This window comes from Hemitrygon akajei, chromosome 3 (genome assembly GCF_048418815.1).
Source record: "Hemitrygon akajei chromosome 3, sHemAka1.3, whole genome shotgun sequence".
NCBI lineage: Eukaryota > Metazoa > Chordata > Chondrichthyes > Myliobatiformes > Dasyatidae > Hemitrygon > Hemitrygon akajei.
Genome location: NC_133126.1, coordinates 30,830,549 through 30,847,828, shown reverse-complemented (window position 1 = coordinate 30,847,828; position 17,280 = coordinate 30,830,549). Strand labels below are relative to the sequence as shown.

The 17,280-nt window shown below is 44.7% G+C and overlaps 1 protein-coding gene across 1 annotated transcript in view; it reads left to right on the top strand.

The window, feature by feature from the left end:
* tmed8 (transmembrane p24 trafficking protein 8) overlaps positions 1-13,533 on the top strand; it is a 43,463-nt gene extending 29,930 nt beyond the window's left edge. The window contains exons 4-6 of the mRNA XM_073039467.1: positions 1,619-1,769; positions 4,560-4,847; positions 12,636-13,533. Of these exons, the coding sequence (XP_072895568.1) occupies positions 1,619-1,769; positions 4,560-4,847; positions 12,636-12,853 (657 nt within the window). The 3' untranslated portion in view covers positions 12,854-13,533. The remainder of the gene's footprint in view (positions 1-1,618; positions 1,770-4,559; positions 4,848-12,635) is intronic.
* The last annotated feature ends 3,747 nt before the right edge of the window (positions 13,534-17,280 follow it).

Genomic DNA, 17,280 nt, shown 5'->3' with positions numbered 1-17,280 from the left:
TGTACAGTCTTTTGGAAGAGGAATTATAAGTGTCCACTACCTTTGTATAAGGAATTGCATTCTTACACAACAGATTTTCTAAAGGTCACCTCTTCCCTTTAAATCTCCAGGCAGGCAAAGGAAACCTCTCTTTTTGCCCATTTATTCCCATTTACTGATTTGAGCAACTCAAAAAATTTTCTCTCATTTTACGTTTGTAAAGAAACAGCAGCTTAGTCATAGAAGACTACAGCAAAGAAACAGGCCCCTCAGCCCATCTAGTCTGTGCTGAACTGTTATTCTGCCTCCTCCCATCGCCATTCCTGAACTGCAGCCCTCCAATCCATGTACTAATCCAAATGTTGCAATCAAACAGGTATTTACCACTTCCACTGGCAGCTCATTCCACCCTAGTGCCACCCCACTGAGTGAAGTAGTGTGGTGCCTTTCACCTTTAATCCACTATCTCTAGTTCTAATCTCACTCAATCTCAGTGGGGAAAGCCTGCTTGCATTTACCCTATTTATGTCCCTCATAGTTTTGTACAACTCTATAAAATCTCCCCTCCTCTCCTTGTGCTCCAGGGAATAAAGTCCTGACCTATTCAACCTTTCCCTATAACTCAGGTATTTGTGTCCCAGCAACATCCTTGTAAATTTTCTTTCAATCTTATTCATAATCTCTGGAGAATCTTGCAATTAAACCTGTGTTATTCTGGTGAATCTCCATGGTAGCTCTGTCCTCTGTGAGGTTCCTGTTGTCTGGTTAGGGGTGAGAAATTGAAGCATCGTCCTCACCCCTCTCTGGTAACAGAACTTTTAGTCCAGCTTGTCCATGCTGACCAAGGTGTATCTTTTCATATTCTGTGGGTGGAAACATACAGATTTCTGGTATTTTGTCCTTTCTATTTTATTCTGTTATCATAATATTTTGCCTCTTAAGCCCACTGAACTGCCCCTGTTACATTTACCTCCAGCACCAGGAGGTGAATTGATGGTCTGTCGTAAGTACCTGGTAACCCTGGGAAGATTTGGGAGCCGTGGTGATGCCTGATGTATGTTGTGTTTGCTTTGAGGGGTTGCCCTGTGGTGGGAATGCACACCCTCCCTAAATCTTCACTCTCTACCCTCTACTGAGGGGATTTGTTTTCATTTATAGGAAGGATGTGGAAGATTTAGAGAGGGTGCAGAGGAGATTTACCAGTATGCTGTCTGGATTAGGGAACACACCTTATGAGTAAAGGTGGTGCGATTTAGGGATTTTTGTTTTAGAGCAAAGGAGGATGAAAGGTGACTTGATAGAGGTGTATAAGATGATAAGAGATAATGGCTAATATGGGCGACATACTGTAATTTTAAGATGGTTGGAGGAAAGTATAGGGTGTATGTCAGAAATAGATACTTTTACACAGAGAATTGTGGGTGCATTGAACACACTGCCAGCGATGCTAGTAGAGGGAAATGTGTTAGTGACATTTTAAAAATTCTTGGATGGGCGCATGGATGATAGAAAAATTAAGGGCTATGTGGGAGGGAAGGGTCAGATTAATCATAGAGTAGGCTAAAGGTTGGCACAACATTGTGGGGGTGAAGGTCCTGTCCTGTGCAGTACTGTTTTATGTTCTTTGTTCTATGTTTAGCATGCCCAGCTCAACACGCCCTGCGAGGTGGCTAAAACTGCCCTTGCTGCTTATCGGGTTCGTAAAGTCAGCAACGACTTTATGATAATTCAGTCTGACCACGGAGGCCCAGAGAAGTTACCCCCTGATCCACTGGATGGTCCTGGCAGAGGTGTGTACTGTTTCAATTTTCGTAAAATAAATATGTTTACAACACTTAAGCTGCAAAGAGATGTTGCTGGGACTCAAGGGATTGAGTTATGGAGAGAGGCTGAGCAGGCTGGGACTTTTTTATTTGAGCATTGGAGAATGAGGGGTGATCTTATAGGGATGTATAAAATCATGAGGGTGATCTTATAGGGATGTATAAAATCATGAGGGTGATCTTATAGGGATGTATAAAATCATGAGGGTGATCTTATAGGGATGTATAAAAACATGAGGGTGATCTTATAGGGATGTATAAAATCATGAGGGTGATCTTATAGGGATGTATAAAATCATGAGAGTGATCTTATAGGGATGTATAAAATCATGAGGGTGATCTTATAGGGATGTATGAAATCATGAGGGTGATCTTATAGGGATGTATGAAATCATAAAATGATGAGGAACATAGATCGAATAAATGAACATGGTCTTTTTCCCAGGGAAAGGGAATCAAGAATTAGAGGGCATAGGTATAAGGTGAGAGTGGAAAGATTTAATAGGAAACAGAGGGGCAACCTTTTCACCCTGAGGGTGGTCAGTACATCGAATCAGCTGGAAGAGGATGATTGAGGCAGGTATGTTAATGAGATTTAAAAGCCACCTGGATAGGTACATGATAGGAAAGATTTAAAGGGATATGGGCCAAATGCAGACAAGTAACACTAGCTTAGATGGGGATTTTGGCCAGCATGAAACTGCTGAGCAGAAAGGCCTGTTTCCATGTTGTATGACTTTATGAAAAGCAATTCCAGCCCTCTGAAATGTACTCCAGCCCCTGCACTGCCCACTGGTTCTCAAGGGCCTCCAAAGAGTCAGTGGACACCACGTGCCCCCTCTATGATCAGAATCAGGTTTATTGTTATTAAGATAATTTGTGAAATTTGTTTTCTCAGGGAGACCCTGATAGAGATGTATCCTTGAGAGAGGGGTAGGCATTCAGACTCCCCCACATTGCACAGCGTGACCCAGCCCTCGGAAGGAGTGTTGGGATGCTGTGGAGGGAGCTTCTGTCTGTGTCTGAATATGGGAGTGTCTGATGGGACAGTGTAGACTCTGTATCTGACCCTTGGAGTGTGTCGTGAGATGGTGCAGAGTGATCTTTACCCTGTCAAACCCATGCTGTTGCCTAGCTTGGGAGTGTTGCTGAGACTGTGTAGATGACTGTGTATTGGACTTGTGCTGCGCATGCCAAGAGGATGTTTTACGCTGACAATGCTGTCCTGGAGGAAAACTCCCATTCCTTTGATGTTGCTCTGTGCACCTTGTTCAATGTTCTCCTCTTCCGTCTGAGCTTCCTGTGTCACAGGAGCTGCTTGATCCGTCCCAAGTTGCTGCGTAAGTTGATAGGTTGGGAAGATGTTGGGCAGATGTTGGGTGTGTTAGCCTTCGTTAGTTGGGGGATTGAATTCTAGAGCTGTGAGGTAATGTTGCAGCTCTGTAAAAGCCCGGTTCGACCACACTTGGAGTATTGTGTTCAGTTATGGCTACCTCGTTTTTAACAGGCTGTGGAAGCTTTGGAGAGGGTGTAGAGGAGATTTACCAGGATGCCGCCTGGATTAGAGAGTATGTCTCATGAGGATAGGTTGAGAGCTTCTTGCCCTGAACATGTGCATCTCCCCTCCTGTCGAACATTCAGTAAAACCCACCCGTGTGGCCAAAAGAGATCATTTCTCATCATTGAGAGGTAAACTGTTTCATTATTGTCACGTGTACAATGAAACGTGCCAGTAATGGGTGGTGGGGTGGAGATGCGTCAAGGCTCTCCTTCCATCTGCTAGCATGTAGGTCACCCTTGGGCAAGGTGTAGCACCTGCTCAGCCTCGAGATTATGGTTATGGGAGAAGGTGGTAGATGGTCGTATGAGCAGCTGGTACATGTCCCAAGTCCTGGATATGCAACCACTAATGCCAGGCAGATAATCTGTGAAGAGTATTGATAATGGTGGGAGTCGCCCGTCTTGTAAAGACACTGCCCAGAAGAAAGAAATGGCAAACCACTTCTGTAGAAAAATGGTTAAGGCAATGATTACCCACATCATTGACACATGTTGTTCATACAGATCATTTCATTTCACAGTGCACTGGGGTAATTCATGGGAAAACAGTAACAGAATGCAGAATAAAGTGTAACAGCTACAGAGAAAGTGCAGTGCAGGTATACTGTAAGGTACAAGGGCCATGATGAGATAGATTGTGAGGTTGAGAGTCCATCTGTTCATACTAGGAGACCTTTCAATAGTCTTATAGTAGTGGAGTAGCAGCTGACCTTGAACCTAATGTTTTCAGGCTTTTGTATCTTCTGCCTGACGGGAGAAGGGAGAAGAGAGATGGTGGATGGTCCATGGTGTCTTTGATTATACTGGCTGCTTTTATGAGGCAGTGAGAGGTATAGACATAGTCCGTGGAAAAGAGGCTGGTTTCTGTGATGTGCTAGGTTGTGTGCACAACCCTCTGCAGTTTCCTGCAGTTCCGGACAGAGCAGTTAGCCAGAAGTGATCACTTATCTGCTTAATTTCTTTTTATTATCATCTTATCAATGTATTATTAGATTATATATAACTATAATAAGATTCCATAACATATTGATGTTTCTTCTTATCCAGCTGGGTGTCAGATTTTTAGCTCATCATGCTTCTATCTTGCCCAAGTGCTGGGTGTTGGTAACATCCTTGATACTTGTGGCATTGTAGGCGGCCGTCGTGCCAATGTAAGTAAAAAAGGAACCAAACCTGTTTTCCTGCTTTGCCTTGCAGTTGTTCCCGTCATCGACGCTGCTGCTACCTGGATTTCCACAGAGCTTGAAGAATTTAAGGAAAAGGTGAAGCGGGAAAGGACGGGAGTGATGACGGTGCGGCGTGGGAACGTAGTCACTGTCCGGGTCCCCACCCACCCTGAGGGCACCTGCATCTGTTGGGACTTTGCTACGGACACCTATGACATTGGCTTTGGGGTTTACTTTGAGTGGGGGCCCGTGACCGACACAGAGGTCACCGTGCTGGTCAGCGAGTCCAGTGATGACGAGGATGACGAAGACCCAGAAGGTAATGACCTCCGTTCTGTCAAAAGAGAATCACAATCCAGGGGGAGCCTCACACACCCACACGTGTGTTTGTTTTACTCACAGTATCTGCAGGAATGTCCATAAGACAGGCAAGCAGAATTAAGTCATTCAGCCCGTTCAGTCTGCTCTGAGCTTCCATCTTGACTGATTTATTATCCCTCTCAACCCCATTCTCCTGCCCATAACCATTGATGCTTTTACTAATCAAGAACCTATCAACCTCTGCTTTAAATATACCCAATGACTTGTCCTCCACAGCTGTCTATGGCAATGAATTCCACAGATTCACCACCCTCTCAGAAAGGCAGCGTCCATTATTAAGGACCTCCAGCACCCAGGGCATGTCCTTTTCTCACTGTTACCATCAGGTAGGAGGTACAGAAGCCTGAAGGCACACACTCAGCGACTCAGGAACAGCTTCTTCCCCTCTGCCATCCGATTCCTAAATGGACATTGAACCCTTGGACACTACCTCACTTTTTTTTTAATATACAGTATTTCTGTTTTAGCACTTTTTAAAATCTATTCAATACAGTTATTCCCCAAACTGATGCATGGTTTAATTCTTCCCCATGGAGAATTTTGCTCCTGACTACACTTGATTTTCTTTTAACTAAGCTGTTCACTGCCGTGCTTGGTGGAACACCTCTCCTCTGAAATCCAGATTTGGGCAAAGGGCCATGATGGAGGCAAGAGCAGTATAGTCCTGGCAGAACTCTCAACTTTGCTGAATAACGTATTGTGGCAGTGACACGTCCCGCCATCTTACTGATGACTGAGAATAGGCAATGAAAGTAATTGGTTAGATTCGACCCATCCTGCTTGTTGTGCATTGACTGTACCTGAAAGACAGAATGTGATATTATTTTGTTTTTGTTTTGAGTGCACTCAGTTTTTCCTCTTGTCAGACAGACTCAGGCCTTCAGCCCAACCAGTCCATGATGACCATGATGCCCACCAGCTGGTCTCAGTTTCCTGCATTTGACCCACGTCCCTCTAAGCCCTGTCTCTCCATGTACCTATCCACAAGTGCTGCTTAAATCATATAATTGCACCTGCCTCAACCACTTTCCCACAGCTCATTCTATATACTCACCACCTTCTGCATGAAAAGGTCATCCCTCAGGTCTCTTTTAAATCTTTCCCCTCTCACCCTAAACCTATGCCCCCTAGTTTTAAGCATTCCTATGACGTCACCACGCATTCGCCTTCATTCCAGTGGATCAAGACCCGTCCTGGACAACCTCTCCCTCTAACCCAGGCCCACTAGTCCTGGCAAAATCCTCGTAAATCTTCCCTGCAGTTTTTCCAGTTTACCAACTTCTTTCCTGTAACAGGGTGACCAGAATAGTACACAATACTCCAATTGTGGCCTCACCAATAACCTTGAAGTACACCTGGCTGAAGGTGGCTGCAAGCATTTCACTCTTGGCTTTGCGCTGACGTGTCAGTATTGGCAGTTGTTGGAGAATGAGGGGTGTTCATAAAGTCGCCTCGCCATGTTGAATTTCCTTGTCCCGTTGTGGGTAGCACAGCAGAGTCGAGGTTAAGTAATGCTTTACAGCACCAGCAATCAGGGTTCAGTTCCTGCTGCTGTCTTTAAGGAGTTTGTACGTTCTCCTCTGACTCTGGGTTTCCTCCCACATTCCAAAGACATGTGGATGAGGGTTAGTAAGTTACAGGCATGTTATGTTGGTGCCAGAAGTGTGGCGACACTTGTGGGCTGCCACCAGACTGTGTCGATTATTGACACAAACAATGTGCGTCACTGTATGTTTCGATGCTTCACTGTACATGTGACAAATAACACTAATCTCTTTACTGTCATTTATAATGGGATGTGACAGGGCAGCAGAACAATTAATGATGGTCAGGCCTATCGCAGGCTGCTCTTTCTGCTTAGCATGCTCGTAGTCCTATGTTAGGGCTTTACTTGAATGGTATTTAAGTTATAGGGTTGTTATGGCTACTGAAATGCTGATTGAGCCAGGGCTGGTCCCGTGATGATTGCAGTGGTGGGATGTTTGTATACAGGCTGGGCGTCAGCATTATGCTGCTACCCCTAGAAACTGACAGCAACCTGCGGCTGCCTGGATCTCAGAGTCAAAAGTGGAAGTTCAGTCTATTGTCATATGCACATCCATGTGTGCACAGGTGCAGTGAAAAACTTGGAGCAGCATCACAGGCACACAGCATCAGAGTCAGGTTTATCGTCGCTGACGTGCAGTAAGTCGTAATGTTTGTTGCTTTGTGGCAGTACAGGCTTTACAGATTACTATAAGTTAGAATAAGAGTAAATTGTGCAAAAGAGGAATAGCGAGGTAGTGTTCATGGGCTGTTCAGAAATCTGATGGCAGAGAAGAGGCTGTTCCTAAAACATGAGTGAGTGGGTCTTCATGCTCCTGTACCCCTCCCTGTAATGAGAGGAGGGCCTATCCTAGAATGTCAGGGTTCTTCCTATCCTGGATGGCATCTTCTTGATGTATTACCTTTCAAAATGTCCTGAATGGTGGAGCTGGCTGAGTTTACAGCTCTCTGCTGCCTCTCTGCATTGACTCCCTGCCGGATGAGAGCTGTGAGAAGATGGGGTGACCCAGATGGTAGAGAATCACTGATGATGGATGTTTCCTCCTTGAGGCAGCGCTTCTTGTAGATACTACTGATGGTGGGGAGGAATGTGTCCGTAATGTATTGAGTTGAGTGCACTGCTCTCTGCAGCTTGTCACATTCCTGTGCATTCGAATTGCTGCACCAGACTGTAGTGCAACCAGTCAGGATACTTTCAACTGTACATCCGTAGAAGCTTATTACAGTGTTTGGTGAAGGGCCAAACCTCCTGAGAAGGTAAAGATGCTGATGTGCTTTCTTTATGATTGTATCTACGTGCTGAGCTCATGACAGGCCATTTCCAGGGATTAAAAGCTACTGACTCTCTCCACTGCTGATCCCCTAATATAGAGTAGCACATCTTCACCCTCCTTCACTTTCCTGCAGTTAGCAACCAGCTGTGTAGTTTTGCCAACACTGAGGGAGAAATTGTTGTGGCACCACTCACCCACCTGAGCTGTCGGGTCCATTCTGAGCACGTGCCATTTCACACACCTGGTTCTTCGTGGAACACCGTAAAGTGATCCTCGGTATGAAGGTGGAGAGTCCTTAATAATGGACGCCGCCTTTCTGAAGCACCACTCTTTGAAGATGTCTTGGATACTACAGAGACTAGTACCCAAGATGGAAGTGACTAATTTTACAACTTTCTGTAGCTCCTTTCGGTCCTGTGCAGTAGCCCTCCCCCTGTGCCCCCCCATACCAGGGGGTTATGCAGCCTGTCAGAATGCTGTACATGGTACATCTATAGAAGTTTTTGAATGTTTTAGGTGACAAACCAAATATCTTCAAACTCCTAATGAAATATAGTCACTGCCTTGCCTTCTTTGTAACTAAATTGATAACGTTGGGCAAACATGAGGAAATCTGCAGATGCTGGAAATTCAAGCAATGCACACAAAATGCTGGTGGAACACAACAGGTCAGGCAGCATCCATAGGGAGAAGCACTAGTCCTGATGAAGGGTCTCGGCCCAAAACGTCGACAGTGCTTCTCCCTATAAATGCTGCCTGGCCTGCTGTATTCCACCAGCATTTTGTGTGTATTGCTTGATATGTTGGGACCAGGTTAGATTCTCAAAGATCTTGACACCCAGGAACTTGAAATTGCTCACTCTCTTCACTTCTGATCCCTCTATAAAGATTAGTATGTGTTCCCTCATCTTACCCTGAAGTCCACAATCAGCTCTTTTGTCTTACTGACATTGAGTGCAAAGATGTTGCTGTAACACCACTCAACTGGCTAGTATATCTCACTCCTGTAACCCTCTCATCTCCATCTGAGATTCTACCAACAGTAGTTGTATCATCAGCAAATTTATAGGTGGCATTTGAACTATACCTAGCCACACAGTCATGGGTATAAAGGGAGTGGAGCAGTGGGCTAAGCACACACCCCTGAGGTGCACCAGTGTTGATTGTTGTCAAGGAGATATTATCACCAATCTGCACAGATTGTGGTCTTCCAGTTAGGAAGTCGAGGATCCAATTGCAGAGGGAGAAACAGAGACCCAGGTTCTGTAGCTTATCAATAAGGACTGTGGGAATGATGTTGTTAAATACTCAGTTGTAGTCAACGAACAACATCCTGACATAGGTGTTTATATTGTCCAGGTGATCTAAGGCTGTGTGAAGAGCCATTGAGATTGTGTCTGCCGTAGACCTATGTGGTGATAGGCAAATTGCAGTGGGTTCAGATCCTTGCTGAGGCAGAGTTGATTCTAGCCATGACCAACCTCTCAAAGCATTTTGTCACTGTAGATGTAAGTGCTACTGGATGATAGTCATTAAGGCAGCTGACACTACTCTTCGAATCACTCGTATAATTATTGCCTTTTTGAAACAGGTAGGAGCTTCTGATCATAGCAGTGAGAGGTTGAAAATGTCCCCTTGACACAAGTTTTCAGAGCCTTACCAGGTACTCCATCAGGCCCGCCGTCTTTCAGGTTCACCCTCCTGAAAGACATTCTGACACCGGCCTCCGAGTCAGAGATCACAGGGTCACCAGGTGCAGCAGGGATCTTCACAGCTGTAGTTATATTCTCCCTTTCAAAGTGGCCATAGAAGGCACTGAGCTCAGCTGGTAGTGAGGCATTGCTGCCATTCATGCTGTTGGGTTTCGCTTTTTAGGAAGTGATGTGCTGCAAGCCCTGCCAGAGCTCATGTACATCCAATGTCACCTCCAGCTTGGAATCGTTTCTTTGCTCATGAAATAGCCCTCTGCTTTTAGCCTTCAATTTTATTTACTAGAGACTGTACATTTGCCAGATTGGGGGGGGAGGTGGATTTAGTAGGAACTTCAAGGGCAACTTTTTTCACACATGGTATGGGATGTGTTTGGAATAAACTACATAGGAAGTGGTTGAGACAGGCACAGTAATAACTTTTAAAACATAGTTGGACAGGGACAGGGTTTGGAAAGGTGTATAAGGTTATGAGCCAAATGCTGGCAAATGGGACTAGCTTGGAAGGGATATGTTGGTCAGCATGGACCAGTTGGGCTGAAGGACCTGTTTCTGTGACTCTAACTATCCCATTGACAACCTGTCCTTGTACTTTTCATTCCTGAATCTGAGCCTTGATGTTCATCTGTGAGTCGATATAAACATAGAAACATGGAAATGTAGAAAACCTACAGCACAATACAGGCCCTTCGGCCCACAAAGCTGTGCCAAACATGTCCCTACCTTAGAAATTACCTAGGGTTACCTAAAGCCCTCTATTTTTCTGAGCTCCATGGACGTGACCAGCAGTCTCTTAAAAGACCCTGTCGTATCTGCCTCCACCACCGTCGCCGGCAGCCCATTCCACACACTCACCAGTCTCTGCATAAAAGAACTTACCCCTGACATCTCCTCTGTAACTACTTCCAAGCACCTTAAAACTGTGCCCTCTCGTGCTAGCCATTTCAGCCCTGGGAAAAAGCCTCTGACTATCCACACAATCAATGCCTCTCATCATCTTATACACCTCTATCAGGTCACCTCTCATCCTCCGTCACTCCAAGGAAAAAAGGGCTGAGTTCGCTCAACCTATTCTCATAGGGCATACTCCCCAATCCAGGCAACGTCCTTGTAAATCTCCTCAGCACCCTTTCCAGTGTTTCCACATCCTTCCTATAGTGAGGCTACCAGAACGGAGCACTGTGCTCCAAGTGGGGTCTGACCAGGGTCCTATATAGCTGCAACATTACCTCATGGCTGCTAAACTGAATCCCATGATTGATGAAGGCCAATGCACTGTATGCTTTCTTAACCACAGAGTCAACCTGTGCAGCACCTTTGAGTGTCCTATGGACTTGGACCCCAAGATCCCTCTGATCCTCCACACTACCAAGAGTCTTACCATTAATACTATATTCTGTCATCGTATTTGACCTACCAATATGAACCACCTCACACTTATCTGGGTTGAACTCCATCTGCCACTTCTCAGCCCAGTTTTGCATCCTATCAATGTCCCGCTGTAACCTCTGACAGCCCTCCACACTATCCATAACCTTTGTGTCATCAGCAAATTTACTAAGCCATCCCTCCACTTCCTCATCCAGGTCATTTATAAAAATCACGGAGAGTAGGGGTCCCAGAACAGATCTCTGAGGCACACCACTGGTCACCGATCTCCATGCAGAACATCTTGAAGTAACATCTTGAGTCATTCCCTTGAGTCATTTACTTTCAGTTCTGGAAGTTCAGTCTAGTTCATGTGGAATCATCCCTTTTAGCTGCGTATGAGCTTGGTGATTGGAAGAAGACCAGGTGCCCATGCATAACAATTACTAAATGCCACTGGGTAAGTTGGAAAGTGGTTTGAGTGGTAGAATCAAAATCAGGTTTATCATCACTAACCTATATAGTACCTTATGCACCTAAGACTTTTGCACGGTAACTGTATGTGGTGAAATTTGTTGTAGTGCAGCAGTACGTACAATGCAATACGTCAAAATAAATTACTGTTAAGTTACAATAAGAAATGTAAAAAGTAAATTAGTAGAAAGCAAAATAGTGAGGTAGCGTTCGTGGACCATTCAGAAATTTGATGGCATTGGGGAAGAAGCTGTTCCTAAACTGTTGAGTGTGTGCCTTCAGGCTCGTGTACCTCCTCTCTAATGATATTACTAAGAAGAGGGCATGTGCCAGATGGTGAAGATCCTTCATGATGGATGCTGCCTTTTTGAGGCATTTCCTTTTCAAGATGCCCTCCTTGATGGAGAGTGTTGTGTCCATGATGGAGCTGGCTGAGTTTACAGCCCTCTCTAGCTATTTCCGATGCTCTGCAGTGGCCCTTCCATACCAGATAGTGTCAGAACGCTCTTCACAGTACATCTGTAGAAATCTGTAGACTCTTTGGTGACATATAGATGGACTGTTGGGCATGCTGGGGACCACAATGCAAGGAGTACAGGTAACTCGGAGTACAGACCCTTCAGCCCACAATGTTATGCCGGCCTTTTAACCTGCTTTAAGATCAATCTGACACTACCCTCCCACATAGCTCTCCATTTTTCTTTCATCCTTGTGCCCACCTAAGAGTTTCTTAAATGCCTCTACCACCATCCATGGCAGCACATTCCACACACCATCACTCTCTGTGTAACTTACCTCCAACATCGCCTCTGTACTTTCCTCCACCGTAAAATTATATCCCCTGATATCAGCACTGTTTGCCCTGGGATAAAGGCACCAGCTATTCACGATCTATGCTGCTTGTTACCTTGTACACCTCTGTCAAGTCACCTCTCGTCCTCCTAGGAGAAAAGCCCGAGCTCACTCAACCTCTCCTCATAAGACATGCTCTCTAATTCAGGTAGCATTTACCAGTATGCTTCCTGGATAGATGTTGCCTTTTTGAAATGACACCTCCAGCAGATACTACGGGGAGGGATGTGCCTCTCCCTCCCTCCCCACCTCCCGTGGCAATAATAAACCAAATGTGTTCCGTGTCTGCAGGCAGGAGTCCCCACATTTCACTTGGCTGGTTTGCCTCATGTTTGATCAAATGGTATCAGATGCTAACTTGGTAGAAGACCATCTAAGAATAGCCCATCCCCTGGTGTAGCTGCTTGTGTACCCAACCGTGCTAAATCATCTCCCTCCGGCCCAGCCGTTCCTCGCCTGTTCCTCCCTCTTCTGCTATTAATATCCTCCTGCGTTGTTCCTTAGCACCCCCGATCCACGGAGACATCGAGAGGGGAACTAAAGACTTCGTCCGCTCTGACCTGGAAGAGATCCTGCCTGTCTACCGAAAGGACAGTCACTTGGAGGTGCAGTCCGGCAGTCACAAGTACCCGGGCCAGGGAATCTACCTCCTCAAATTCGACAATTCCTACTCCATATGGAGGCACAAAACCTTGTACTACCAGATCAATTACAGCTCGTGAAAAGGTGGTAGAGGGACGACAGCGTGGAGGAGCGCCTCTCCCACCTCTCCAGGGATGCCTTTGCTCGGAGTTGGCTGCTTTGTTTTCTCCCTGTGACGATTGTTTTCCTTTGCAAGGATCTGACTTGGGCAATCTGCAAACCTGCGTACCGTCCCCTGTCCCCAGCTCGTGTGTGGTTCGCTGTTGGTTTGTTTTTCCCTACGCTATTTATGTGCTCCCGGTAGCACTGAAGTTTTATATATATATATATATATATGTATATTATATAGTAAAATTTGAAGCTTTGCTTTGTATTGTATGCCACTTTATACATTTAGTGTCTGTATTCTGTTCAAGAACACAAGCCACAAGGCTGTTCACTGGTGCAATATTTGATTTCACCTTGCTTTCGGGATGGGTTGCAGCTGTTTTTGGATTATTTCCAAGTCCCCTGTTGCACAACCCTATCCCTCAGCTCAATATCCTCCCCACTTCCCTGCACACCCCTGGGAATGCCAGCAAAGGTTAGATTTTTTTTTAAATTGCAACCATTTGCAACATAGTCTGAGCACAGGAGCCTTGGAAAGAGAATCTAATTGGGAGGGGAGGGGAATGAATGTCGAAAGACTGCATATATTTTGTATTTCTATGTATTGTCTGTTTTAAAAAAAAAAGATAAATAAAGATAAATTTTAACCTTGGAGGTTGTGTTGTGGAACGGGCCCAGAGTGCAGATGCTGACTGACTAATGGGAACAATGTAGAACACAGACCAGTACAGAAACAGGTCCTTTGGTTCACCATGTTGTGCCAATCTTTTAACCTACTCCAAGACCTACTCGCAGCAGCATCAGAGGTAAATAGCATCATATAACATTGATTTCTCTTAACTTCCAGTAAGTTCTAAACCCTCCCCTTCTCTTTTCCTTCATTCCCCTTTCTAGTTACCATGTCACCCATTGGTCCATCAGCACCCCTGGTTCCCACCCTCCCCTTTCTTCTATGGTCCACACTCCCCTCCTATCAGATTCCTCCTTCAGCCCTTTTCCTCCTCCAGCTTCTCACTTCACTCCCCACATCACCCAATGCACATTGCCCCTCACCTGGGCTCACCCATCTCCCGCCTCCTTCCTTCCTCCAGTCCAGTGAACCCACACCACCCAGTTACACTCATGTGACCAAGATTCAAGATTGTTTAATGTCATTTCCATTATACAAATATCAAGGGGAACAAAAAACAATGAATATAAATACATAGATAGCTTGTATACATTGACTGTATATTCATAAAGCAACACTAGAATCAGAAGTGTCTGTATGTACCATTCTCATCGGCCCATCAACTCCCTCTGGTTCTGTGGATGTGAAAGAGATGTTACGTTGTCTCCCAGGTGCCAGGGTCAGGTTCACACCGTTCCAAAGGAGGAGGGTGAACAGCCCGAAGTCAAGGTACATATTGGTTTCAGTGGTATAGGTAGGGAAAGGGAGGAGGTCCTGAAGAGAATATAGGGAGTTGGGCAGAAAGCTGAAAGGTAGGACCTCTGGGGTAGTAATCTCTGGATTGCTGTCTGTGCCACATGCCAGTGAGGGTAAGACAGGATGATCTGGCAGATGAATGTGTGACTGGAGAATGGGAGCAGGGGGCAGGAATTTTGATTTCTGGATCATTGGGATCTCTTCTGGGGATGATATGATCTGTACAAAAAAGATGGGTTACACCTGACCTGAGGCGAACCAATTTTCTTGTGGGCAGGTTTGCTGGAGCATTTAGGGAAGGTTTAAACTAATTTGGCAGGGGAATGGGATCCAGAGTGCTAGGACTGAGGATGGGACAGTTGATATACAACTAGATGCAGTGGGTAGCGAGACTATAAGGAAGGACAGGGGCAAAATTGTAGTTGGTGGGATGAGTTGAAGTGTTACAGGAGACCAAATAAAAAAAGGTGATGAATACAGGACTGAAGGTGTTAAATTTTTGAATGCACGCAGTATACCAAATAAGGAAGATGATCTTGTAGAGCAATTACAGATTGGCATGTATGACGTTGTGGGCATCACTGAATCATGGCTGAATGAAGATTATAATTGGGAGTTTAACATCCAAGGATTGATATAAATTTATATATATACACACACACACATGCGCACACACACACACACACACACACACACACTTTCCCTCTCCCTCTCCCTCTCCCTCTCCCTCTCCCTCTCCCTCTCCCTCCTCCTCCTCCTCCAAATAGTAGTCAGGATGTGGGCTTCAAATTTCAAGGGCAGATAGAAAGGGCATGTAAAAAGGGCAATGTTATAGTAATGGGGGACTTCAAGGTGTAGATAGGGAAAATCAGTTTGGGGCTATCTCCCAAGAGACAGAACTTATCGAATGCCTACAAGATGGCTTTTTAGAGTAGCTTGTGGCTGAGGCCACTAGGGGAAGGCAATTCTAGATTGGATGTTTGTAATGATCCAGATTTGATTAGGAAGTTTAGGGTAATGAACACTTAAGAGACTATGATCTTAATATGATATAATTCACCCTGCTGTTTGAGAAGAAGTTTCAATTGGGTATATCAGTATTACAGTGGAGTAAAGGGAATTAAAGGAGCACAAGAGAGAAGCTAGCCGAAGTTAATTGGAAGGGGACACGAGCAGGGATGACTGGAATTTCTGGGAGCAATTCGGAACAGCAGGATATATACATCCCAGAGATGAAGTAGTATTCTAAAGGGAGGATGAGGCAACCATGGATGACAAGGGAAGTCAAAGACAGCATAAAAGGAAAAAAGGATGTGTAGTACAAAGTAGTGGGAGGTTAGAGGACTGGGAAGCTTTCAAAACCAACAGAAGGTAAACTAGCCAATATAAAAAAGGGCATGAAAGAAGCTTTTTCAGATATATAAAGAGTAAAAGAGAGATGAGAGTAGATATTGGGCTGCTGGAAAAATGACACTGAAGAGATAGTAATGGGGGATAAAGAAATGGCTGACAAACTTAATAAGTACTTTGCATCAGTCTTCATTGTGGAAGACTTCAGCAGAAAGCCAGAAATGTGAGGGGTCAGGAGGCAGAAGTGTCTTTGCTATCACTAAGGAGAAGGTTCTAGGGAAGCTGAAAAGCTTGACAGTTGATAAGTCACCTGGACCAGATGGACTAAACCTCGATTTTGAAAGGGGTAACTGAAGATATTGTGGAGGCATTAATGATGATCTTTAAAGAATCACAAGATTCTGGAGTGGTTTCTAAGGAATGAAAAATTGCAAATTTCGCTCCATTCTTTAAGAGGGGGGGAGACAAAAGAAAGAAAATTATAGGCCAGTAAGCTTAACTTCAGTGGTTGGAGTCTATTATTAATGATGAGGTTTTGGGTACTTGGAAGCACATGATAAAATAGGCTAAAGTCGGCATGTTTTCCTAAGGGGAAATTTTGCCTGACCAATCTATTGGAATTTTCTGAGGAAATAGGAGCAGGACAGAGTCAGTGGGTAATGTATACTTGGATTTTCAGAAGGCCATTGGCACAATGCCGCACGTGTGACTGCTTAACAACAGACGATCCCGTGGTATTACAGGGAAGGTACTAGCATGGATAGAGGATTGGCTGACTGGCAGGAGGCAAAGGGTGGGAATAAAGGGAGCTTCTGGTTGGCTGCCAGTGACTAGTGGTGTGCCTCAGGGGTCAGTGTTGGGACTGATTCTTTTCACATTATATGTCAATTATTTGCATGATGGAATTAATGGTTTTGTGGCCAGGTTTGTGGATGATACAAAGTTAGGTGGAGGGGCAGTTAGTGTTGAGGAAGAAGGGTGTATGTAGAAGGACTTAGATTGGGGAAATGGGTAAAGAAATGTCAGATGGAATGCAGTGTAGAAAAGGACATGGGCATGCACTTTGGCAGAAGGAATAAATGTGTAGACAATTTTCTAAATGGGGTGAAAATTAAAAAATCAGAGGTGCAAAGGGACTTGAGAGTCCTCGTGCAGGATTCCCTAAAGATAACTTTCAAGTTAAGCCAGTGGTAAAGAAATCAAATGCAATGTTAGCATTCACTTCCAGAGGATTAGAGTACAAAAACTAGGCTATAATGTTGAGGCTTTATAAGGCATTTGTCAAAGTTCAAAGTACACTTTATTATCTATAATAATATACAATATGTCACAATATACAACCCTGAAATGCATTTTCCTACAGGCATACTCAGCAGATCTATAGAATAGTAAATGTAACAGGATCAAGGAAAGAGTGCAGAAGACAACAAATTGCACTTGGAGTATTGTGAGCAATCTTGAGCCCCCTTATCTAAGAAAAGATGTGTTGGCATTGGAATAACTTACAGGTTGAGTCAGTGGTAAAGAAGGCAAATGCAATGTTGGCATTTATTTCAAGGGGAGTAGAGTATAAAAACAAGGAGATAATGCTGTGAGGCTTTATAGGACACTAGTCAGACAGCA